The 20553-nt window shown below is 41.2% G+C and overlaps 2 protein-coding genes and 1 long non-coding RNA gene across 5 annotated transcripts in view; 1 reads left to right on the top strand and 2 right to left on the bottom strand.

Annotated features, from left to right (window-relative positions):
* The window catches only part of yes1 (YES proto-oncogene 1, Src family tyrosine kinase), a 31915-nt gene extending 23958 nt beyond the window's left edge, over positions 1-7957 (bottom strand). The window contains exon 1 of one of the 2 annotated variants that reach the window (XM_079647306.1): positions 7581-7957. The gene's annotated coding sequence lies outside the window, so the exon portion shown is untranslated. The remainder of the gene's footprint in view (positions 1-7580) is intronic. The other variant, XM_079647305.1, reaches the window with a different exon arrangement.
* A 4522-nt stretch (positions 7958-12479) lies between these two features.
* On the top strand, positions 12480-17900 carry adcyap1b (adenylate cyclase activating polypeptide 1b). Of its 2 annotated transcripts, XM_079651347.1 has the most exons (5): positions 12480-12719; positions 13066-13170; positions 14116-14250; positions 14591-14695; positions 15248-17900. In XM_079651347.1, exons 2-5 carry the CDS (start codon positions 13067-13069, stop codon positions 15429-15431), a joined length of 528 nt encoding a protein of 175 aa, XP_079507473.1. In that variant the 5' UTR covers positions 12480-12719; position 13066; the 3' UTR covers positions 15432-17900. The 2 variants fall into 2 exon arrangements, with proteins under 2 accessions (XP_079507473.1, XP_079507474.1); XM_079651348.1 differs by lacking the exon at positions 14591-14695.
* A 547-nt stretch (positions 17901-18447) lies between these two features.
* The window catches only part of LOC307020516, a 125838-nt gene continuing 123732 nt past the window's right edge, over positions 18448-20553 (bottom strand). The window contains exons 3-4 of the long non-coding RNA XR_013802906.1: positions 18748-18796; positions 18448-18493 (exon numbers count right to left, since the gene is read on the bottom strand). This is a non-coding gene — a long non-coding RNA (uncharacterized lncRNA). The remainder of the gene's footprint in view (positions 18494-18747; positions 18797-20553) is intronic.

Genomic DNA, 20553 nt, shown 5'->3' with positions numbered 1-20553 from the left:
TGTGAGGGGTTTCCGCGCGGTTTGGCTTTATGAAGCAGGCACGCAAACGATTACGCAATGACGCAGCACCAGTCGGGCTCTGAGCAGTGTGAACAGAGCGGGAGCTGAACCGAAGAACCAGAAAAGCTAGAGCTAGAACGGGAAAAGCCTTGGTGTGAAAGGGGAAAAAGAGGAAGTACCTTGAGGTGCTTCCCACAGAGCACAGCACACTCACAACCCCCTGAACTATGCAACCCCATACACATGCTAACAACACAGAGCAGCACAAATGCTCATCAGGGCTAGACACACTGTCCTTCTAGTGGTGGAACCAAGAAGACCAACAATCGATCAAACCAAGAAGTGCTACGATTAAATAATCAAAACAAATTAGATCCGTCGATATACACGATATATCTCTTATGAATGGACAAGTTGTATTACTGCCGCAAACGTATTATAATCATTGTAGTAATTGTCGATAGCTTTATGCAAACCACCTCAGAGAATGTCAAGGACGCATAGTGCATGGGATTCCTCAGTTGGTATCCCCCTCTACTCCTGGACTATCCTACAAGCTTTGAGTATTTCAGATTTTACTGTCCTCAAATAACATGTTTGAGTCACTGGTGTAAAAAAAAACCCATCCATGTTAAACTGAGTGGGAATATTTGTGGTGAAGAGAATGATCACCCTTGTGAGACAAATCTACCAAAACTAATGAAGGCTCAAATTGACCTCACAGCTAATCAAATTACAGCCAGATTATTGAATCTTCTCTCAGATGGTTTCCTGAATGAGGCGGTTATACACACAATGAGATTCGCTGGAAGAAATGTGTCATTCTTTTGGTGGCTCTGAGGGAACGCAGTAAATACCGCCTCGAGCTCAAACAGAGATGTGGGTCATGGATTTAATGGGAAAATGTAAATTGCTTTTTAAAAACATTCGTAGAACGTGGTCCTTAAAGATATACAATTTAAATCACTTTGCATATTTACAAAAAAACATAATTGTATGAGTTCATGGGTTCATGTTTACTTTTACCACACAAGAGACACACAATATGCAGACATTTTAAACGAGCCACATTGAATACGACATGGCGGGGAAGGGAATTCATGCACATATTTGTGAATAATTTTTCTTCCAGGCATACTGTACACACAAAAGGCAGTGGTATGTGTTCAAATGAATGCTGGAGCCTGATCGTATCCAAGGACACGAGACATGTGAGGCCGTGTGCCAGACTGCCAGTGATGCCGTGTCAGATTAAGGAGACACAGGCTGCCGCTTCCCACAGGGCCGAAATCAACAATGCTGGAGAGCTGCAGGGGGGGAAGCTTTGGATGGAGCCGGCATTCAGGAGAAAAATCCCAGCCCTACACGTAACCAGGACAAACTGTTAACCTTAAGGGGCCAGTGAGGTTTGTAATCACTGATGGTTAAATATCTTTGGAAACCTCTTCCTCCAATAACTTAACGACAATTGTTTTGGGGGTACATCCACTTTCCAAAACCAGCAACGTGGCCAGTTGCACAATAACAGTCTCTTTAATGTGAATAACCAATTGCGACAGAAAATATATACAATTTGAGGAGAGACTATCTGAAAATAGGGCTGCTCAATTAATCATATTTTAATCGCAATTACGATTTTGGCTTGCAACCATTATAAAAACAACAATCGAAATAAAACGATTATTTTATTTTTTTTAAAGATTTTATTTTTTTCAGTTGAATTATACTCATAGTTCAGGGTAATCAACTATTAAAAACATACTGTTCAGATTATTTTTTTCAATAAATGGATGTTTTCAAAGTAATTTAATAATCGTTTTTAATAATTGTGATATCAATTATTGACCCAAATAATCGAGATTATGATTTTTGCCATAATCCAGCAGCCCTATCTGAAAATGAGCCTTCTTCGCTCCAAAAAAACAACACAAATGAACTGTCACTACTGGTGAGGTCGGGCAACACATCCCACAAACCAATTTAATTCGAGTACAACATGGCCCTCCGATCGCCAGTTTTGGGGCCGATCACCGGAATCAGTATCGGCCGATACCGATCGTGTGGGCGGGGCCTATGGGGATCTTCCATTTAAAACTCAGTTAATGGGGCTCATTCACTGGCGCTTCAACAAACAACAACCAACATAATTATTACATTCAAATGAAGTGCATTATTCAAGTTGACATTAACTTTGGATAATAACACGGGCGAAATGAGTGGAAGCACTCTCTTTTCCTCTCCCCTCTCTCTCTCTCCTGACAGCCTGTCAGTATTGTCTCATGCAGCTCACTAATCCAGTCATGAGTGACCCAACAGTGAAGAATAAATATATTTATAACTAGTTTAGCTTGTTCCAGAGGTAGATGAAATAGCTAAGTGTGTTAGGTCTCAGGCTGCAGTCGGATAATCCAAAAATCAGCTCCTAAATTCTAACCCTATCTCCTATTCCTTGACCTCTGAGTGAAACGTCACGGGGTTAAGGGATAGTGGATAGGAGAATTCAAAAGGATTTAGGAGAAGAGACTGCGGTACTTTAGAGAATCCGACTGCACTTTCACTATCCGATGTGTTTATGATGCGCCAGCGGACGTCATTTTGTGCGTCTGCTGCTGTGGGGAAACTATGGAAACTACAGTGTTCTATACCAGGGGTTCCCAAACTTTTCAGCCCGCGACCCCCAAAATAACAGTGCTGCGGGGAAAATATACAGGTGGCTAGTCCGCCCTTGAAAATGTCTATGCAAACGTTATTATTAATAAAAAATTTTTTTTTAAAAACCCACTCGGGGTCTCGCGACCCCCACTTTGGGAACCCCTGTTCTATACAACGGACTACATGGATGTTTAATAAGAACGAGGGACTCATCTAGAGACTCTGCACCGTGCTCTGATGCTGTTGTTTTATGCTTTATGAACGTGGACAACAGAGAAACATATTCTTCATGAGCAAAGTTGGAATTGAAATAAAAAAGGAAAGTGAAACTTATGCTCGTCACCCTCTCCCTCCGGTCCACATAAATACAAATGATCCCAAAGATTGTATGAACTATGAAAAGATCTTAAAATCAATACAAATGTAGTTATTATAAACGTTAGTCCTTAACACCTATCACTGTGTATATCACCATTCAAACATCTTTTAAAAGTTGAACAAACCCCACACAGCTCAGTGAAATGTTGACTTTATTTGATCATTTCAGGAAAAACTAACGTTCAAATTTCTCTTTTTGATTATAATACTGATGAACGTTCAAAACAAAGCACTTTGGCAAGTCGCCACCTACGTTTTAAAATGCTTAATAAGCACCGTAACTTTCATGATATCATTTCTCGGTCATAATCGGTTGTTTCCGTGAACGGCCGACTGTTGTGTGACGGCAAATGTTGCGGCTGCAAGGCATTATGGGACAGCATTTTCTCCTCTCCTTTCGGTTAAGGAGGTCCAGTGGTTCCTAAGCTAAAGGAGGTTATAAAGGAAGTTTGAAACCTCCTTTCCTTTCATTTGGAGAATTCGAACAGCACTTATCATGGCTGCCACTGAGGGTCTTCCGGGTCATTTCACTCGGTTAGGAAGGTTCCTAAGCTAAATGGACTATTCGACTGCAGCCTAACTCTCAGTGTGTGTGTTGCTCCGCTCACCGCTCCGTCACAGCGGGTGGAGCTGCAGGATTTCTGCTTCACACACGTTGCATACCACTATTTTATTGTCATTTTTGGACACCTTCCAATACTGCCAGACTGATGAAACCATTTTGGCGAGCTTGTTTTGCCGCGCACTGAGAAAAGTGTCATGTATTTTACGTCATAATCTTACAGTCATGCGATCGGCTCTCTCGATCGGTTATGGCTAGAAAGGATCCGTCTCGTGTAAATATGACGTCACATTCTCGTTGTAACTCTCGTTGTAATCGGAGCGGCTCGGAAACACATCTACAGCAGTAACATGATGCAACATACACATTAATGCAGCAGCAATATTAATAGAGAAAGATCAAGAAGAACAAGACTGCTAACACCTTATTTCAACAATCACACTCCCTGTAATTGACATCATTAATAGATAGTTTAGCTTCTCACCATCATTTGCTGTGGCCCACTGATGTTAACGATCGTAACTGAAAGTCTGCCTGCCAAACGTAAACATTCAGCCACGTGACTTGCAAACTCTCGCGAGAGTTTTACACAAGACAGATCCTTTCTAGCCATAACCCTCGAGATCGCATTTTTAGAGAGCACCGATCGATCTGCAGAGAGTGAGTATCGGCCGATATCGATCGGAGCATCCCTAGGCCTTACACTGAGGTGAACTAATACCAACATGTCTAATGGCAAACTAAGTGTACTAGAGAGGCTTTTTTATTTTCAATAAATCAGTTACTAAGTTAACACTAACAGTTTTACAGGCATGCATAGTAGGAGGAATTGACCGCCCTCTTTGGTGAAAAATGCAGAAAACATGTATTTGACCCTGGCATTCCAAGAGGAAAAATTGTTGCAAAACAGAAGAAATGTGGCAGTCATGAAAAGTTGTGAAAATGTTCTCGACAAACAGAAAGCTCAATAGTAGATTAAAATATGTGCAACAAAATACACCATCTGATAAACCACTGTCCATGCCCTCATAGTCCCTCCTTTAGCTCTATCGCACACATTACTGAGGATCTGCTGTGATATTTCCGTGAGTTTTGATAACGAAGGCGTGTATAAATGGGATATCTTTGGCTACCATGTTGTAATGCGTTAATCCATCATGACTCAGCTCGGAACTGTCGTAAACCTGACTCATAAGATAAGATGAAACTCTGGAGTGTTCTGGGAGAGGCCCGTCGACCTTTGAGCCGGCGACTTTGCGGTCACTGGGGACAAAACTAACGCACTTGTAAAGGTTGTACATTCAGTATCTTTATAATATGATTAGAGTTTTTGCAAAGTTAGGGTAGGCCAGAAATGTATGCTTTTGCCCTAAACCTAAACCTGTCTTGATCTGATCATATTAGTTATTATCTATTTATGCAACATTATTGTATAGCTGCCTTTCTTAGCTGAAAGGTAGAAGCGGACTTTGAAACCAAAGATGTTTTTAGAGGAGTGAGGGTACTACCAATGAGGCATGAAATACATTCCAGAAGGTCCAGGGGGAGTTTATGATTAATGAGTTTCAAGGCTTGACACTACAAAGACTCCGGAAACAGGGTTGCAATACTATAGGACAACATACTATAGGATTTAACAAAACCTGAAAAACCGTTTTGTAAATAAACAATAGTTTCATCTTTTTCAGGAGGACAATGCATTGCAATGTCAATGCAAGGGTTTTTCAGCAAAACAACACATGAATGGGCAGAAGGTTAACTTGACACAACTTTTACAAAAGCACAATTAGACGCCCAACCAATCAGACACTATCTGTTTACCTCGTAATTTTTCTGAAATAAGATAAAATAAGGAATTGCGTGGGAAAGAAAGATTATGGAATCCATCCAGAGTGGTAAAATTGCATTTCTCCAACTGGACTAGTTCCGTTGTATTTAACAAATCTTTGTTACCTGAAGCAACACGCCCCACCAACCATGTGTATTTTTCTAATTGGGAGCTATTTTCCGTCTCAATGACCGCCAAGTCTCTTGAACATCTGACCACACCCAGCTGAGATGCTGCTGCTACTTTAGCCCCAAGCTACATCACTGGTGCACAGGGTGAAGAAAAAGGCATGTCGTCACTAGATGGCAAGGAAGGTCTGACTTAGATGTAAGTCTTTGAAAGCAGGTATTGTATCGGCAGGATAATGAAAAGCTGGGATAAAAAAAGGCAACATGTTATTGTTTTGTCTGAAAAGTATTCAAATTATAACATAAACCCCAAAGAAGCAGCAAATCCTCACATTTAGGAAGGGGAAACCAGTGAATATCGGCTTGATAAATGACACACTGATCACCACAATGTTGATTTCCTTTGATCATTTCAGCACTGCATCATGCTACGATTAAAAATGTATGTTATAGTCTTTGAAAGTTTGACATGCCTTGAGGCAAAGCGCTGAATGTGAAATCCACAAGCGGAACTTGCTCATGCTCCCGAAAGATAAATCCAGCGCATAAACCTGGAAGTTAAGTTGACAGACTTCTGCCCACAATCTCAGAGATGTGAGGGGGGTACCAGGGTCTGCAAACGGCTACTGGAGCGTAACCCAGTAACTGCCCTGGCACACTCTCTGAGGCGCAGCTCGCTGTTATCTTCAGGGCAGCCTGCCATCCCTGCCAATAACACAGTGAGAGAGGGGGGGGGAGGCAGCGCGGGGGGAGAGGGGGACTTCCTTCCGAATCCATTCATGCCACTGAGACCACCTGCTGTGCCTGTCAATGGCTGGAGAGAGAGGAAGGGCCATCTTCAGGCTATAAAATAGAGAAGCTTCTCTTGTTTTCTGTGCTGACTGAGGATATCTGAAATATGAGGATTCTCGTTCTCTCATCCAAAAACAAACATTTGTTCAAGTTTGAGTCTGTAACGTTATGACTTTTAACTTTTGGCTTGGGCAGAAGATGGAAGTCTCTAATCAGCAAACTGTAATGATACAGTAGGGTCTCATTGGTGCTATGAGGACATTTGAAGTGTATGCAAGGATCCTTAAAGCCTCCAGTTAAAACTCAAGTCCCTGAACCCAGGCCAGCACCACCTGTTAGCGCTCCTCACTCCTCTGCCAACAGCCCTCGGCTTTCCAGCTGTGTGTGTGTGTGTGTGTGTGTGTGTGTGTGTGTGTGTGTGTGTGTGTGTGTGTGTGTGTGTGTGTGTGTGTGTGTGTCCAGCCAACTGGGTCTGTACTAGCAGAGGGATTACCATGGAGGAGGATTACTGTGGCACTGGAGTATATAAGCATCCACAACCATACACGATTTGGGACAGGGACTATTTGAACACACACACCATTACAGCTTTCCTGCACTTTATCATCTCCACACATGATTTTTTTTGTGTGTACAAATCTGAGGAAGTCCAGTTGCATCACCACAATAAAAAAAGGCTGCAAGAATGGAATTGGAAACTAGTGCAAAAGGCTTTAAATACAGATGTTTTGTCATTTTGGAAGCTTTTTTTTAACACAGTGTGTCTTGCAATAAAGGCCTTTAACAGCTGAGGCCTGCAGCAGCTGATAGTGTGGAGAGAGATAGAGATTGGGTGAGGCAAAAAGAAAGGAGTATGGAAAGGAGTTTGGAGTTTGTTACGTGAATTTGAAAGAAAGTCAACACACTGTACAATTGGGCTAAACAAGTTACAAAAATGGGAATTGTTTTGTTATGTTGCTTATTCCATGGTTGAAATGGTGCAAATGCAGCTATCTAGCATTGTTCCGGGCGGGTTGGGAGTCTCATTGTTTTCTCCTCCCACCTAATGAAGGCAAATAACCCCTAAAACCTGAGTCCTGCTTCGGGAATCACAATGAAACCGACCTTTGTTAGAACAAAAAACACCAAGAAAACTCTCCTGATCTCTTTTCCTAAACTTTCCCCGAAAGTCACAGCACAACCAGGCCCTTCTCACACACTTCCAAGACAACATGCTACTTTTTAGACGAGCACTTCTTACCTTAAAAGCGACCTCTGCAGTTGTTGTGCCTCGGCTACATGCGTCCTGTGATCTTTGTGTTTTCCTGCACGTTTTTATTTTCCGTCACAGCCCAAAGGAGTGGAATCAGGAGCTCTAACGTGGAATCTCAGTCTTCCGTCTGTCCCATACCGATAACTACTTCCCCAGCCCAAAGTCCTCCGCTGGGATCCTCTATATTCCTTTAACCGAGGACTCGGGGCAGGGGGACAAAGGCTGCGTAATATGGCGGAGCAAGAGGCCAGCAAAACAGATAAATTATCCAGAAATCACCGCCGGCTGATGGGTCAGCCTGCCCTGAAAGACACACAACAAAAGCCGGACTAGCGCCGAGGAGCCGACGAGGCCAAAGGAGGAATATTGATGCGTTCAGGGACTCAGATTAGACTCGTACATTTGACTTTCCCAGCTGCAATGGACCTAAACGTGATTAACACAAACTTTTCTAGGCTTGTGATTCCCTTTAAACAGCAATGCTTGTGAATAAAGTGTCTAGTTGCATGAATACTTTTGAAACAACTATCTTGCAATTCACATGAAAGGCAAACATAACAAGAACATCCGAAGCGATTACCATATTTTGTGTCCTTGTTTTTGTGATATTTTCTAAAATATCCCATGAACCTTCACCCAGACCTACAGTTTGGGAATCAGCAACTAAAAGATAAGCATATCACCTAAATAATAAAAAGTATTTTGTGAAAATAGTGCTGGAACAGTGGTTATTATTATTTTCACTTCTTGTTTTGTCTAAAAAGTGTAAAAAATAAAAATCTGAAATAATTTACACTTTTTTTTGTCTCAGCATAGATCCAAAATGATGTAAATGTTTTGCAAAGAATATATAAAAACTAATAAAAACATTATCCAGGAACACTTACAAAATAAAATCTTGAGAACGTTTTGCTAATTTGACTAGGTTTTATTCATACACTGTATAAATTAAAGTTGTAATGTGGGTTTATGCCATCATGTTTGACTTTTTTCGATGACCCTTGAACGCCACATGATCTCCTATTGAATGGTTTTTCCCTTGTGTCCAATATGGCCGACATCACTGACGCCGATTGAAGCACAATCCACCATCTGGCTCAGTACCAAAAAGACAAAACTGATTTAATTTTGTCACTATATCAAACCATGTAAAATGTACTTTTAAACTGTGAATTTAGACATCAAAAGCGACGCTGTGTTAACCTTTGAACTCATATTCGCAATGCTGCAGGCATCTGGCGCCCTCGTTGTGTGAAAAATGAATGGGACTACATTCTTAATATCCTCAGATTACCATTACATATAATCCTGCAGTTAACAGTATGATAGCCTAATATTAAATATCTGTCCGCCCTATAACATTTCCAAAAGGGAAAATATAGTGGGCTTGGGCTCATATTATTGCTTTTGACAGTTATATGATTAACACATAGGCCTAATGGGCTGTTTTGGGGTAGGGAAGATCGTGCTAAATGTGCATTTTAAACAAGTGGAAACAAATCTACTATAATATTACAGCACTGCAGGATCAACATGTGTGGGACCTTATAAGAATTATTCAAAGTGGTTTGCTGACCCCTACTGACTTTAAATGCACTGTGCAGGAGGCTCTGCAAGCTCCACCCAGGCACCCAGGGCAGGTCTCCCCAGCCCCCCCTGTGGGAAATAAGATCTCTCTCTCTCTCTCTCTCTCTCTCTCTCTCTCTCACTCACTCACTCACTCACTCACTCACTCACTCACTCACTCACTCACTCACTCACTCACTCACTCACTCACTCACTCACTCACTCACTCACTCACTCACTCACTCACTCACTCACTCACTCACTCACTCACTCACTCACTCACTCACTCACTCACTCACTCACTCACTCACTCACACACACACACACACACACACACACACACACACACACACACACACACACACGTCATGTTCAGTAAGTTCGTGAGTATGTGTATAAGGCTCCCAAGAGAAAGACATAAATACATAAAATAAAAGCAGACATCAAGAATAACACCATTGAATAATTGATATGTAAGAAGACGATACAACAAAAGCAAGTCAAAAACATTTGGGTTTTGAGCGACAACCTCAAAGACTCTCGTTTTGTCTGCAGCTGATCAGAGAAACACAGATTCCTGCTGGTGATTTGACGCTTCAGTATCTTTCTATCTGATGGGTTTATTACTGTGTCACAACCGAATGAAAAATACTCAGTTTGAGCTGCTTTCATTTAGAAATGTTTCATTTTCAATTAAATATAAACATTTTGGCTTCTCTCAAATATTGTTATTTGATATACGGTCATCTCTTCAGGTATTTAAAACGAGCAAATCTCAGAGGTTTATTCACAAACATTTCTCAGACATTCAACCTGGAACAATGTGGTTGCAATACCACGTATATACACAAGCTTTACCCCTTGTGGGTCAAGTTTAAGAAGGCGAGCCTCAAGAAGCTCCAGGTTGCATATAATGACTGTTTGCGTATACTGCTTAGAAAACCAAGGAGGTGCAGTGCAAGTGAAATGTTTTGTAATGCATGAGTCAACACGTTCCATGCTCTCTTGAGAAATCTGATGTACAAATTCATCTGTTGATTGAATGTTTCTCATAACTCTGTCATCATGCTGCTTTCAAATCTGTGTCTCAGTGCTATACGATACCAGTCACCTCTGTGGAAACATTGGTATAACTGCCTTTTTTAATTTATATTTGAGTGTTGTATGTCTTTTAACACTAGAACCGCCAATCGGGTCAATTTGTGTGATGTATGTTGTGTGTGTGCAATGCAACTTTTTTTCAATAAAATATTAAAGTCTCCCAGTCCGTGACTTTTCCTGAAAGTGTGTTATGTAGCACCCTATGTTGTTAAAAATTGCATTCTAATAGCGGGATTTGACGGGTTTAGGTAGGCCTATAAACCTCTGGCGGTTCTAGTGTTAATAATAGACCAAGAGTCTCTTCAAATAAAAGCTGATGATGATGAATACATGCTTTTTTCATGGAACAAAAAAGGCCTTTATGCACCTATGCCAAGCCCATAATGCAATTCAATAAAACCATCCAATTCAGCCCAATATCAGTTGACTAGAATAATCTGAAGTTATAGTATGACAACATGGTGGATTCTAAATAACACACAAAGAGGTCTTGATCAAATTGAAAGATGTACCTTTCAAGCTATTATAATAAGAATATGTAAGGATGAGTGGAAAGCAATACGATATTCCAATACAAAACGGAGGATTAAACTAGCGATATTCCACTAAAAATATTTGAGGATAAGGAGAAACCATTCATTTTGTAGGCCTACGTCATTCTCTGCTGGTAAAACACATCAGTTAATGGTTGAGAGTATTGACTCATCTTTTCTCTGAGTGCAGCTGGGATTATTCTCGCGTTTCTCTTCTTGTCCTCATGATGGCGCCGTTTGCTCAGTCTTCCGTCCTGCACCAACACCTGCTGAAACAGGCCTCATGAGAGTGGTCTGCTCCATTTATAACACATGATGTTTAAATTGTGCTCCTCGCAGGAATCAAGCCCCACCATGAAGAAGTTGTGGATAGGCCCCTCCGGCGGTGACTGGCTCTGGGCGTCATTTTGCGTCAGAGTAAACAAAACGCTGACGTGAATCTCTCTTTGGAAAACTCTTCAATCGGTTTGTGAGCTATAGGATTCAGTGAACAGAGCTGAATGAAAAGGTGCATTCACCTCCAGTTGGTGATTAAAGAGAGGGATCGTGCAGGCATACCAAAATAGATTTTTACTCAGGCGTCAACCCTTTCAAAGTAAAAGCATCTAACTTGCATCCCACACACACTGCTGTAATGCATTCGTTTTATATGCCATGAATATTAATGCCAAGTATATGCTTAACTAAGATATTATATGACTGTATTATTAGCAAATAATAAATAGCATATTAAAGAAAAGCCAAAAGCGTGAAGACGCTCAATTAATTGCCAACGATGTGCCAATTGAGGCTTCATCAGGGAGAATTAGGCCCAAATGCTTCTTGGTTAATTGCCACATGTATACCAGTATAGCTACGAGGTTTTTCTCAAGTTATTCGTTTAAATGTATCAATCAGTGCATTATGCCAATTTCAGAACAATGTTGGGAAAATGAGTGGATCGTTTTTAAAGCCACGTAGGCTGATAGCTCTCTGAACCGGCATCCTGCGTCACCAGCTTCAAATCAGATTACGTGCCTCGTTTATTTCAACAATCCAGCGGATAGGAGGCCTTAGTGCTGTCATTGCACAGCCATTAAAACCACCCCCTCGATATCCAGTCAACAATTGTTGGAAATGATTAGAAAGTGACTGTAAATAGAGAATTTGAGACCTTTGTTTTCAGCACTGGACAGCTCCTGACTCCCCAGAGGCCTTGAACTTGGTCTGTAGATGTCTGATCAACAAAAAAACACCCAGTCACATAATACCAGCAAAACAAGCAAAGACGATCACTTCCCATCCCTGTCATAATCACAAAACCCTAATTGGACTTATTGGTGACGCGGTGAGGGAAGTATTGATCTGAAATGGTCGTCACACCATCCCGTGCAAAACTCATGAAAGCATTCACACACATTTCAGTTTTTTTTTTTTACCACATTCTTTTGTTTTAAAAGAAATAAAGTTTTAAAGTTAACTTCTAACATCTAAGGAGGGAGGGAGGTGGGGGGGGGGGCGGGTTGAGGGTGACGGATGCATCGATGAGGAAGGAACTGTACTTTTTTTTATTCCGGGAGGCAAACTTGATGACGTCTATAGCATCCTTAATGTGACATATTGGAGGGAGGAAGAGGAGGAGGGGAGGGGGGCAAGGCTTAGGATACATAGATAAAAATCCAAGGCAATCACAGCACAGGACAAAGTTTAGAGCAGCGATATGCAGAGGAGCTCACAGTGCACTTTCACACCGGGTTTGTTTGCGTCTGCTTGAGTGCCATTCATTGTGTGTGAAGGTGAGATAGGCTGCACCGAGGGGAACATAAGGAGACGACGGAGGCGCTTCAGCCAGGGAACGAAGTGCCGTGAGAAGGAAACCGTCTCTCTTCCTCTCACTCACCACCACACCCGGATCACATCCTACAGCCTCCCTGCTACCCTGCTATAGGTATGTGCTTTATCTGCGGATACATCTATTGATGGAAAGCGAGAGAAAGTAATGGAAATTATCTTTTTTTGTATGCACTGCATGGAGATCTGCTTATAATTGTAATTACTTTCCTGCTGCATGCAAAGGATTCAATACCAGTTCAACTTTTACGGATTTTTTTTTGTTCTGGCAAACGGACGTTGTGTTTGTAGTTTATGTTCATTATTATTCGATCCAGCTTTGTAGTTTGTAGATCAGAGAAGTAGCACAGCATGTTGAATATGACAGAACAAAGAGCATGTTGTTTCTATAGGACTGACTAACCTGTTTAATGTTACGTCTGTTTTTTCATTTTTTCTAACAGCATGGCCAGTTCGAGTAAAGCGACTTTAATCTTGCTCGTCTACGGAATCTTAATGCACTACAGCGTCTTCTGCACACCTATCGGACTAAGTTACCCTAAGATTAGGTAGGTAACCGTGCTTCATCATTATTTATGACCTGATTGTAGTATTTTATCCATGTTTCTGCCGATCATTATGGTTCAAGAATCGGCTTGCATCGTGAATGATGATATATTTAATTCGAATATTTGGATTTGGGCACTTTTATATCAAATACCTGTGCGTAATTGCGCTAAAATTACTTTTTCGCAATTTGTAATCACTTAATTGAGAGGAATAACAAAAGGAAATACAGTCATTTACACGTATACAGGTCTTCTGTGGAAAATGATTATGGAAATAGCGTAGAGGTTTCTGTCCGGGGGGACACTGATTAAAAATGAGAGTACAGTCAAGGCAATGGATAGCTCTTGGGATGACGGTGGACTGGCGTCACCAAGGAGAGGCGAGGCGAAACGAATAGGAGAGCTCTATCCATTTAAGATGAATTCTTTTTTTCATTGTGAGAAACATTCATCATTTGGGCGTGGCTCTTATTGATTCTAATATATTTCTAATATTCTAAACACTGCTAATTGCGGCATTCTTTTAACACCTTTTTTGCTCCACGCCTACTCTAAATGTGATAATTTTCACACCCATTGTTTCGATTCGTAAATAATTAATGAGGCTGTAGCCTGTGTTGAGAGCAGTAGCAGCTAATTGGAATTAAAAACCATATTATATTCCCGATGAAAAAAATATATATTTAATGAAACAATAAAATAAAGCTTTATTTATTACATTTAAGAATATTATTTGTTTTTTAATCAAAATTGAAATAATTCGTATGCTGATTTTATTGCAAAAACACCTGCAGATTGTACATGTTGTCCCTTTCTTCCCTTATCTCTAATGCAGTTAAACTCCCAGTGATTTTAGAAACTGATGCAGACATTTTGGCATTCTTTCACTGTTGCGTCCCACTTGTGCACAGATCAGATTTGTGATGAGTGCTCTCCCTTTTGCAGACTTGAAAACGACGCCTTCGATGAGGATGGGAATTCATTATCCGACATGGGCTTTGATGGCGATCAGATTGCTATACGAAGCCCACCATCCCTAAACGACGACGCATACACGCTATACTACCCACCAGAGAAAAGGTACATGTGCTTTCAGATCGCAGCTAAAGCCTCGATCTGGATTCCATTTTAATGACTTTTTTGCTGTTTTGCGATAATGTTTGCTTGCTTTGTTTTTCCCAGAGTACCTCATGTTATTTGTTCAGTGTTATTTTCATTACGAGTAGCCTAAAATGTTGGTTCAAAAATACTGTTAATAAGGAGCAAGGGTAGTCTTTGTGCAAGAAGGCTCCGATTTAATTTCACCTGATGTGATATTGGAGCTGAGGGTGGGTGGGGACATTTTAGGCTACTTTTGATCATTTTGTCTGCGCTTTTTTAGTCACTGATGATCTATGTGTTTTGGCGTTTTATCATCTAGACCAGAAAGGCATGCTGAGGAAGAATTAGATAGAGCCTTGAGGGAGATCCTGGGTCAGTTAACAGCGAGACATTATCTGCATTCTCTGGTGACAATTCGTGCAGGGTAAGCAGGCATTTCTTATAAGCGTTCACCTGCAGTCATCATCTTTTATGTTTCTCCGTTTGCACACGGCTGCTGCATCACTGTCTTTCATTGTGTGGTTTCTTTTCATTTATTTGTATCTCTCTCCATAAAAAAAATAAAATCATTTTGTTTCTGTTTTTGTTGTGGCACTCCCGAGGGGCAGTTTTTTCTGAGGCTAAAATACACTTCAATTTAAATGTGATACATCCATACATTGATTTCCTAAGTTTTAATGAAAAAGAAAATGCGTCAGAATTTCCAGTTGGCTGCAAATTAATAATGTATAATTTTTGTAAAAACGCCTAAAATCACTGTTTCTTTTACACTGTCTTGCTTGCCGCTCTTTTCCAAACGAAAACAATACTACTAAAGGCCAAAATACGATGTATTAATGATTGTATAGGCAACTTTACATTAAACAACATACATTAAATTATCAAAGCTAAGCTGTCCAATCAAAAACAGCAGAAATCTGTGGAGTAGTGGAAGGCTTCAGATTTAACTAATGTTATTTCGTTTGTTCTTTTTCAGTGAAGACAACAGCATGGAGGAAGAGTCAGAGCCCCTATCCAAAAGACATTCAGATGGGATCTTCACCGACAGCTACAGTCGCTATAGAAAGCAGATGGCCGTGCAGAAATACCTGGCAGCGGTTCTGGGAAGAAGGTACAGACAGAGAGTTAGGAACAAAGGACGCCGACTTGCCTATTTGTAGCGTTTTAAAGCGCCAAGCTGCCCTCCTGTGTATATACATCCAGTCGTTAAATCAAAGTCATTCAAATATATCTGACCAACCAGTGGATTGCGCCTGTGTTCTTTCAACATGTATTTATGTATGAAGTAAAGCCATTAAAATGAATATTTTAATAATAATATCGTTTTTTTTTCTTTTTGTACAAAAGCACTTGATACCGCACAGTTATACTTTGTGGACCAATATTTTATTTTCATGTTCAGATGTTAAAAACAAAACAAAATGACTTAAAAAAAAAAAAAAAGAAGAAATTAGTACAAAAAAAAAGTTAAATGTGCACCTTCAATATTATGCGCTTGAAATCTTCAAAGGTCATCTACATATGCAGAAAATAAATAGATTTTAAAAAGACAATCAAAGTATTGAATGTTATACTTATTTTTGTAACCAACGTTCTATTTTTTTAGTGTTGTTTGTATTCCAAACAGGCCCAAAGAAGCAGTGAGCATGCTATGTGAGGCATATCTGGCTTATCCAACGATAGATGTTGCCCTTGCCCCCCCCCCCCTCCTCACTCCCTTAATGGGAGTCTGTGGGTTTGTTTAGCTTGCTGCCCCTCCAGGGGAATTCAGACGGCTTTTGTTGAACAGCCTCCCATTTGATGGAAAAACTGATTGACTTACACAACCATTCATGTAACTGGTGGTAAAATCCGACCCTCTTTTAAACAGAAATGTAATTGCAGGCTTTTCCAAGGGCATTATAGCCTTTCCTAAAGATAAATCAAAAGCACTCAAGTTGCTGTTAACAGTATGCGGAAAACACTGCTTGCTCACTTGCCTCAACAAGTCCTATACTGTAGGGAGAAAAGACGTTCTCGATAGGACTGTGTTAAGAGTGTTCCATATGTGTGTATTATGTACAGTATAGAAATTACACAGTGCACATATCCATCTCAATGTTGTCTGTGCTCAGTCAACAGGATTATTCAGAAGATTGTCCTTCTACTGTTGATTGTATTTGGGCAGCACTCCAAATATTCAGAATGGACCCAGAACATGTAAAGATGCAGGAAATGAAGCATTTTTTATTTTGAGACAAGAGGTGGAGTTAGGAACGGTAGCATCTGAGTTCCAGTGAGGAATAGTTAAACTCTTCTTATTTATTGGTGCATGTGGAAACTGACACCTTTGCTACTTTTGCTTAGAAACTGCATGCATGCCATCGTGCTTTTTTGGGATTGTGCTATTTGGGAGATGGGCTGTGCTAAGCATATTTCAGCACCACTCCCCCCCCCCCCCCCCCCCTCAGATGTGTTGGAAATGTGAACAAGGAGGGCTAGAGGTGGTGGAAACTGGAACTGCACTGACTTGTTGAATTGTTACCTCCCCTGCTGCTGTCATTGTGGATATAATGAGACAAGACACTGGACCCCCTTCTTGCTGATTGCCTTTGTCCTGGTAGCGTTTTAGAAAAAGATTATTTTTGCTTCTAGATCGCCGTGCTATATAGTTGATTTGACAGTGCTGTGATTTGTTGTTAAGACGAAGCTGATCTGCGTGGGATGTCTACCGAGGTTTGTGAAGTGAGGATGTGATAAAGAGACGAGGAGAGTGGATGCATGGAGATGAAGAGATAATGTGAGTGAAAGAGAGAAAACTAAGTTACATAAAAGAAGGGTTACGGCACCCAGAAGCCTGAGAGAGGTTGTCGCACCTGGAAATAGAGAAAAAAAGAGGCGTTTCTGACCTGCCAAAGTGACATCAGGGTCAAGGAGTCTGATAGAAAATATCAGGTGTTGAATTCCCATCACTCTGGCATCAGATGTACAATATGTGAGTTCCCTTCTCGCACTATGGAGGAGGATGAAATTCAGCCCTCAAGGAGCGGGATCTTCCCATTGACTTATATTAGGGAGATATCTCATGTATTTATTCGATATTATGCAAATGCTTTATGCACCCCTGCAATCCAATCAGTGGCCTGTGTTCCCCCATAGAACCTATCAATACACTCCTTCAATCTGGCTTTATTCTACAGGCTTTGTGTGAACGTGTGTGTGCGGATATAGATGTGCATTTGTGTCTACGTGTGTGCGGATGTAGCTGCTTGGTGGGCATGTGTGAGTGTGTCTGTGTGCGGATGTAGATGTGTGACTATTGGTGTGTGCGTGTTTGTGTGAATGAGAGACTGAATGCGAATGTTGAGTTGAAACAGCTTTTTGGCTTTGGTGCCTTGCTTCGACATGAGAAAAAAAACGATATAAGAAATTCGCCACAAGTGACAGATGGCAATTTTAGTGGCCCTACAATGCTGCAGTCCATTAGCTTATATTGAAACTTCCTTTTCCGCTCAGTTTAGTCTGCCCCAAGAGTAGTAGAATTAGGCTTTTTTTTTTAAAGCATGGCCAATGATTTACTGAGTATAAAAGTAAAAAAAAAAAGAATAGAATGTGTATGTTGATGGTGCAGGCAATGTGTGTGTGTTGTGTGTGTGTGTGTGCATGAGATTGGGGTGTTGTTCAGTGTCTGTGAGAGTTGTGAGCAATGACCAGTGTTTGTTACTGTTGACTATGAGGTGTTGTTGATTATTTTGATATTGGTCAGTAATTTAATAATCAGAAAATAGCCCCGACATATTATTTAGAACTCTGTGCATCACTATAAAGATTCAAAGGGTTTCAGAACATGACCAAGATGTTGTCAGATCATATAAAATGCCTGTTGTTGATATTTCTGAAAGCGCCAAACGCCTTACCTCAATGTTTAATCTCTTATCTATCTGAAAACAATGTGTTTAAAAAGTGAACCTTAGTACAAGTAACATCGTTATACACACAGGAGTCCTTATATGGGGTTTTACGTTTCTCAATGTTATGAAAGTGTTGTAAGATTTGTATGAATAAATTTTGTAAACAACAACATTTTCTAATGAATGTCTAATCTTTGAAACACATACAAATGTATAGATAATGTAAAACAGAGAGAGGTTTTGGTGTTTTGTTTAGCACATCAAAAAAAAGAAGCTGTCGGCTATACCTTTAAAAGTTGAGTGGGCATGATCAGCAAGGGCCGCATATTTGTCTGAAACACAAAAATCACATTACAGGAAATAAAGTGAAACATCCTCCAGCAACCACAGCAACAAGCTTCTGCTCTCTTGAGGGCGATGTCGACCTGAGCTCCTATCAAGTTAAATTAATCTTTCCAAGGCTTAATCATCAGAAATGAAAAAGAAAGTGAGACACTCAAAGCACCAGTGTATTGTGCAGAATCAGGAATAAGAGGTAACATTGGTTTATGAGCAAAAAGGTGTGTTTTTATTGGTCAATACTCACCACATCATGACATTTCCAACTGGTTTTAGAATTTTAAAAGGTACGGTTTCTGAAACAGAGAAAAAGGGTGAATACATTTGGGTAAATGCACCTGTAACTCAAACTGAAGAACCATTCAACGTCTCAAAGGAGCTCGAGGAGAGAAGCTCCGAGCCTGCGCTGAGCAGCAGAGCTCCCCAGGATCAGCCCCGCGGCTTCCCCCCCGCTCCATCCTTGGCCTTGGAAGTGCAGCTGTGTCCCGCGGGAGAGGAGGATGGGTGTGGCGAGGCAGCGTGTGTGTGATCTGATCCTCATCAGCCAAACAGTGTGTGTTGGTGTGTGTGTGTGTGTGTGTGTGTGTGTGTGTGTGTGTGTGTGTGTGTGTGTGTGTGTGTGTGTGTGTGTGTGTGTGTGTGTGTTTGTGTGTGTGTGTGTGCGTGTGTGTGCACATGCACCAGAGCTCAACTAACCCAATCAGAGATATGTTGCATGGCAACGGTCCACAAAGGGACATGGCTATGTATACGCATGTGTCAAGTGTGTTTGTGTGTGGAAAGGGAGGAGTGTGTGTGTGTGTGTGTGTGTGTGTGTGTGTGTGTGTGTGTGTGTGTGTGTGTGTGTGTGTGTGTGTGTGTGTGTGTGTGTGTGTGTGTGTGTGCGCTCAACAAAGGCAGACCTTGAGCAGGCTCTGCAATGGGACGGGGTCTTACATTACAACTTTGTGCACACACACTCACAGACAAACACATCCTGCAGAACAGAGGACACACATATTCACACTGTTTCATTACAAATATCTGCACAGGTGGTAAATATGATTACAATTTCAAATTGGCCAAAAGAAAACTGCAGCAGACTTTACACCTTCGATTCATGGGAGTTGCCCTGTTGCTATGCTAGAGTTTGAGCTACCTGTGTGACATATCGGACGTCTCCATTCTTTCTTTATCCATCCATCCCTCCCTTCCCCCTTTGCTTCCTCACGCTGTCAAGAAGAAAACGCCGGCTTAGTGCTCTTGACAAGCAGAGATTCCCCCCATGACATTTCTTCTGGCTTAACAAAAGATGCATGCAGCGAGCGAGTCAGGTGACATGAAGAAAAAATGCATTCATAAATAAATATTCACCTCCTGATACGCCCACAAGTGGATATCGAGACAAATGCACCAATTTGTTTGCGCAGCAGTAGGCTTCACATGAGGGGCCACCCTGAGCCAATTTGTACATAGTGTACATTAATGCCTGAATCAATAAAAGAAGGCTCCTCCTCCCTCAGAGCGCTGCGTCATCGCTGCTTTATGGATAGCATCCCTGCACTTCTCATCTCCCCATTAGTGTCTTCAAGCGGTTTTACAATTGATCTTAATTTTTCAAGAGAGTTGCGTCCCTGGCTTGTTTTGCTATGAGCTTTCGGAGGGAAGAATTGTATGATCTCTTTCAATCAGAGCTGCAAAAACAGCCTGGTCACTCTGTGCAGAGTTTAGAAAACACACAGCTATTATTAATCGTCCTTCTGCCCTACCATGCCTCTAGACACTTCTTAATCATGTGAGAGGTATGAGAGGGGGTGGGGAGGTTGTATTCAGGGCTTTTCCATTGGGGATACCCATACTGCCCCCCCCCCCCCCCCCCCACACACAGCAATACAGCCACACCCAGCTTTGTTTTCCATCATTAGAAGCCAGGCCTGTGTATGCATGTGTAATTCTGATGTATTGCTTATATGATTAACATTGCTGTTAGTTGTGTGTGTGTGTGTGTGTGTGTGTGTGTGTGTGTGTGTGTGTGTGTGTGTGTGTGTGTGTGTGTGTGTGTGTGTGTGTGTGT

The sequence above is a fragment of the Notothenia rossii genome (assembly GCF_949606895.1).
Source record: "Notothenia rossii genome assembly, chromosome: 9".
NCBI lineage: Eukaryota > Metazoa > Chordata > Actinopteri > Perciformes > Nototheniidae > Notothenia > Notothenia rossii.
This window is presented reverse-complemented; position numbering and strand designations above follow the sequence as displayed.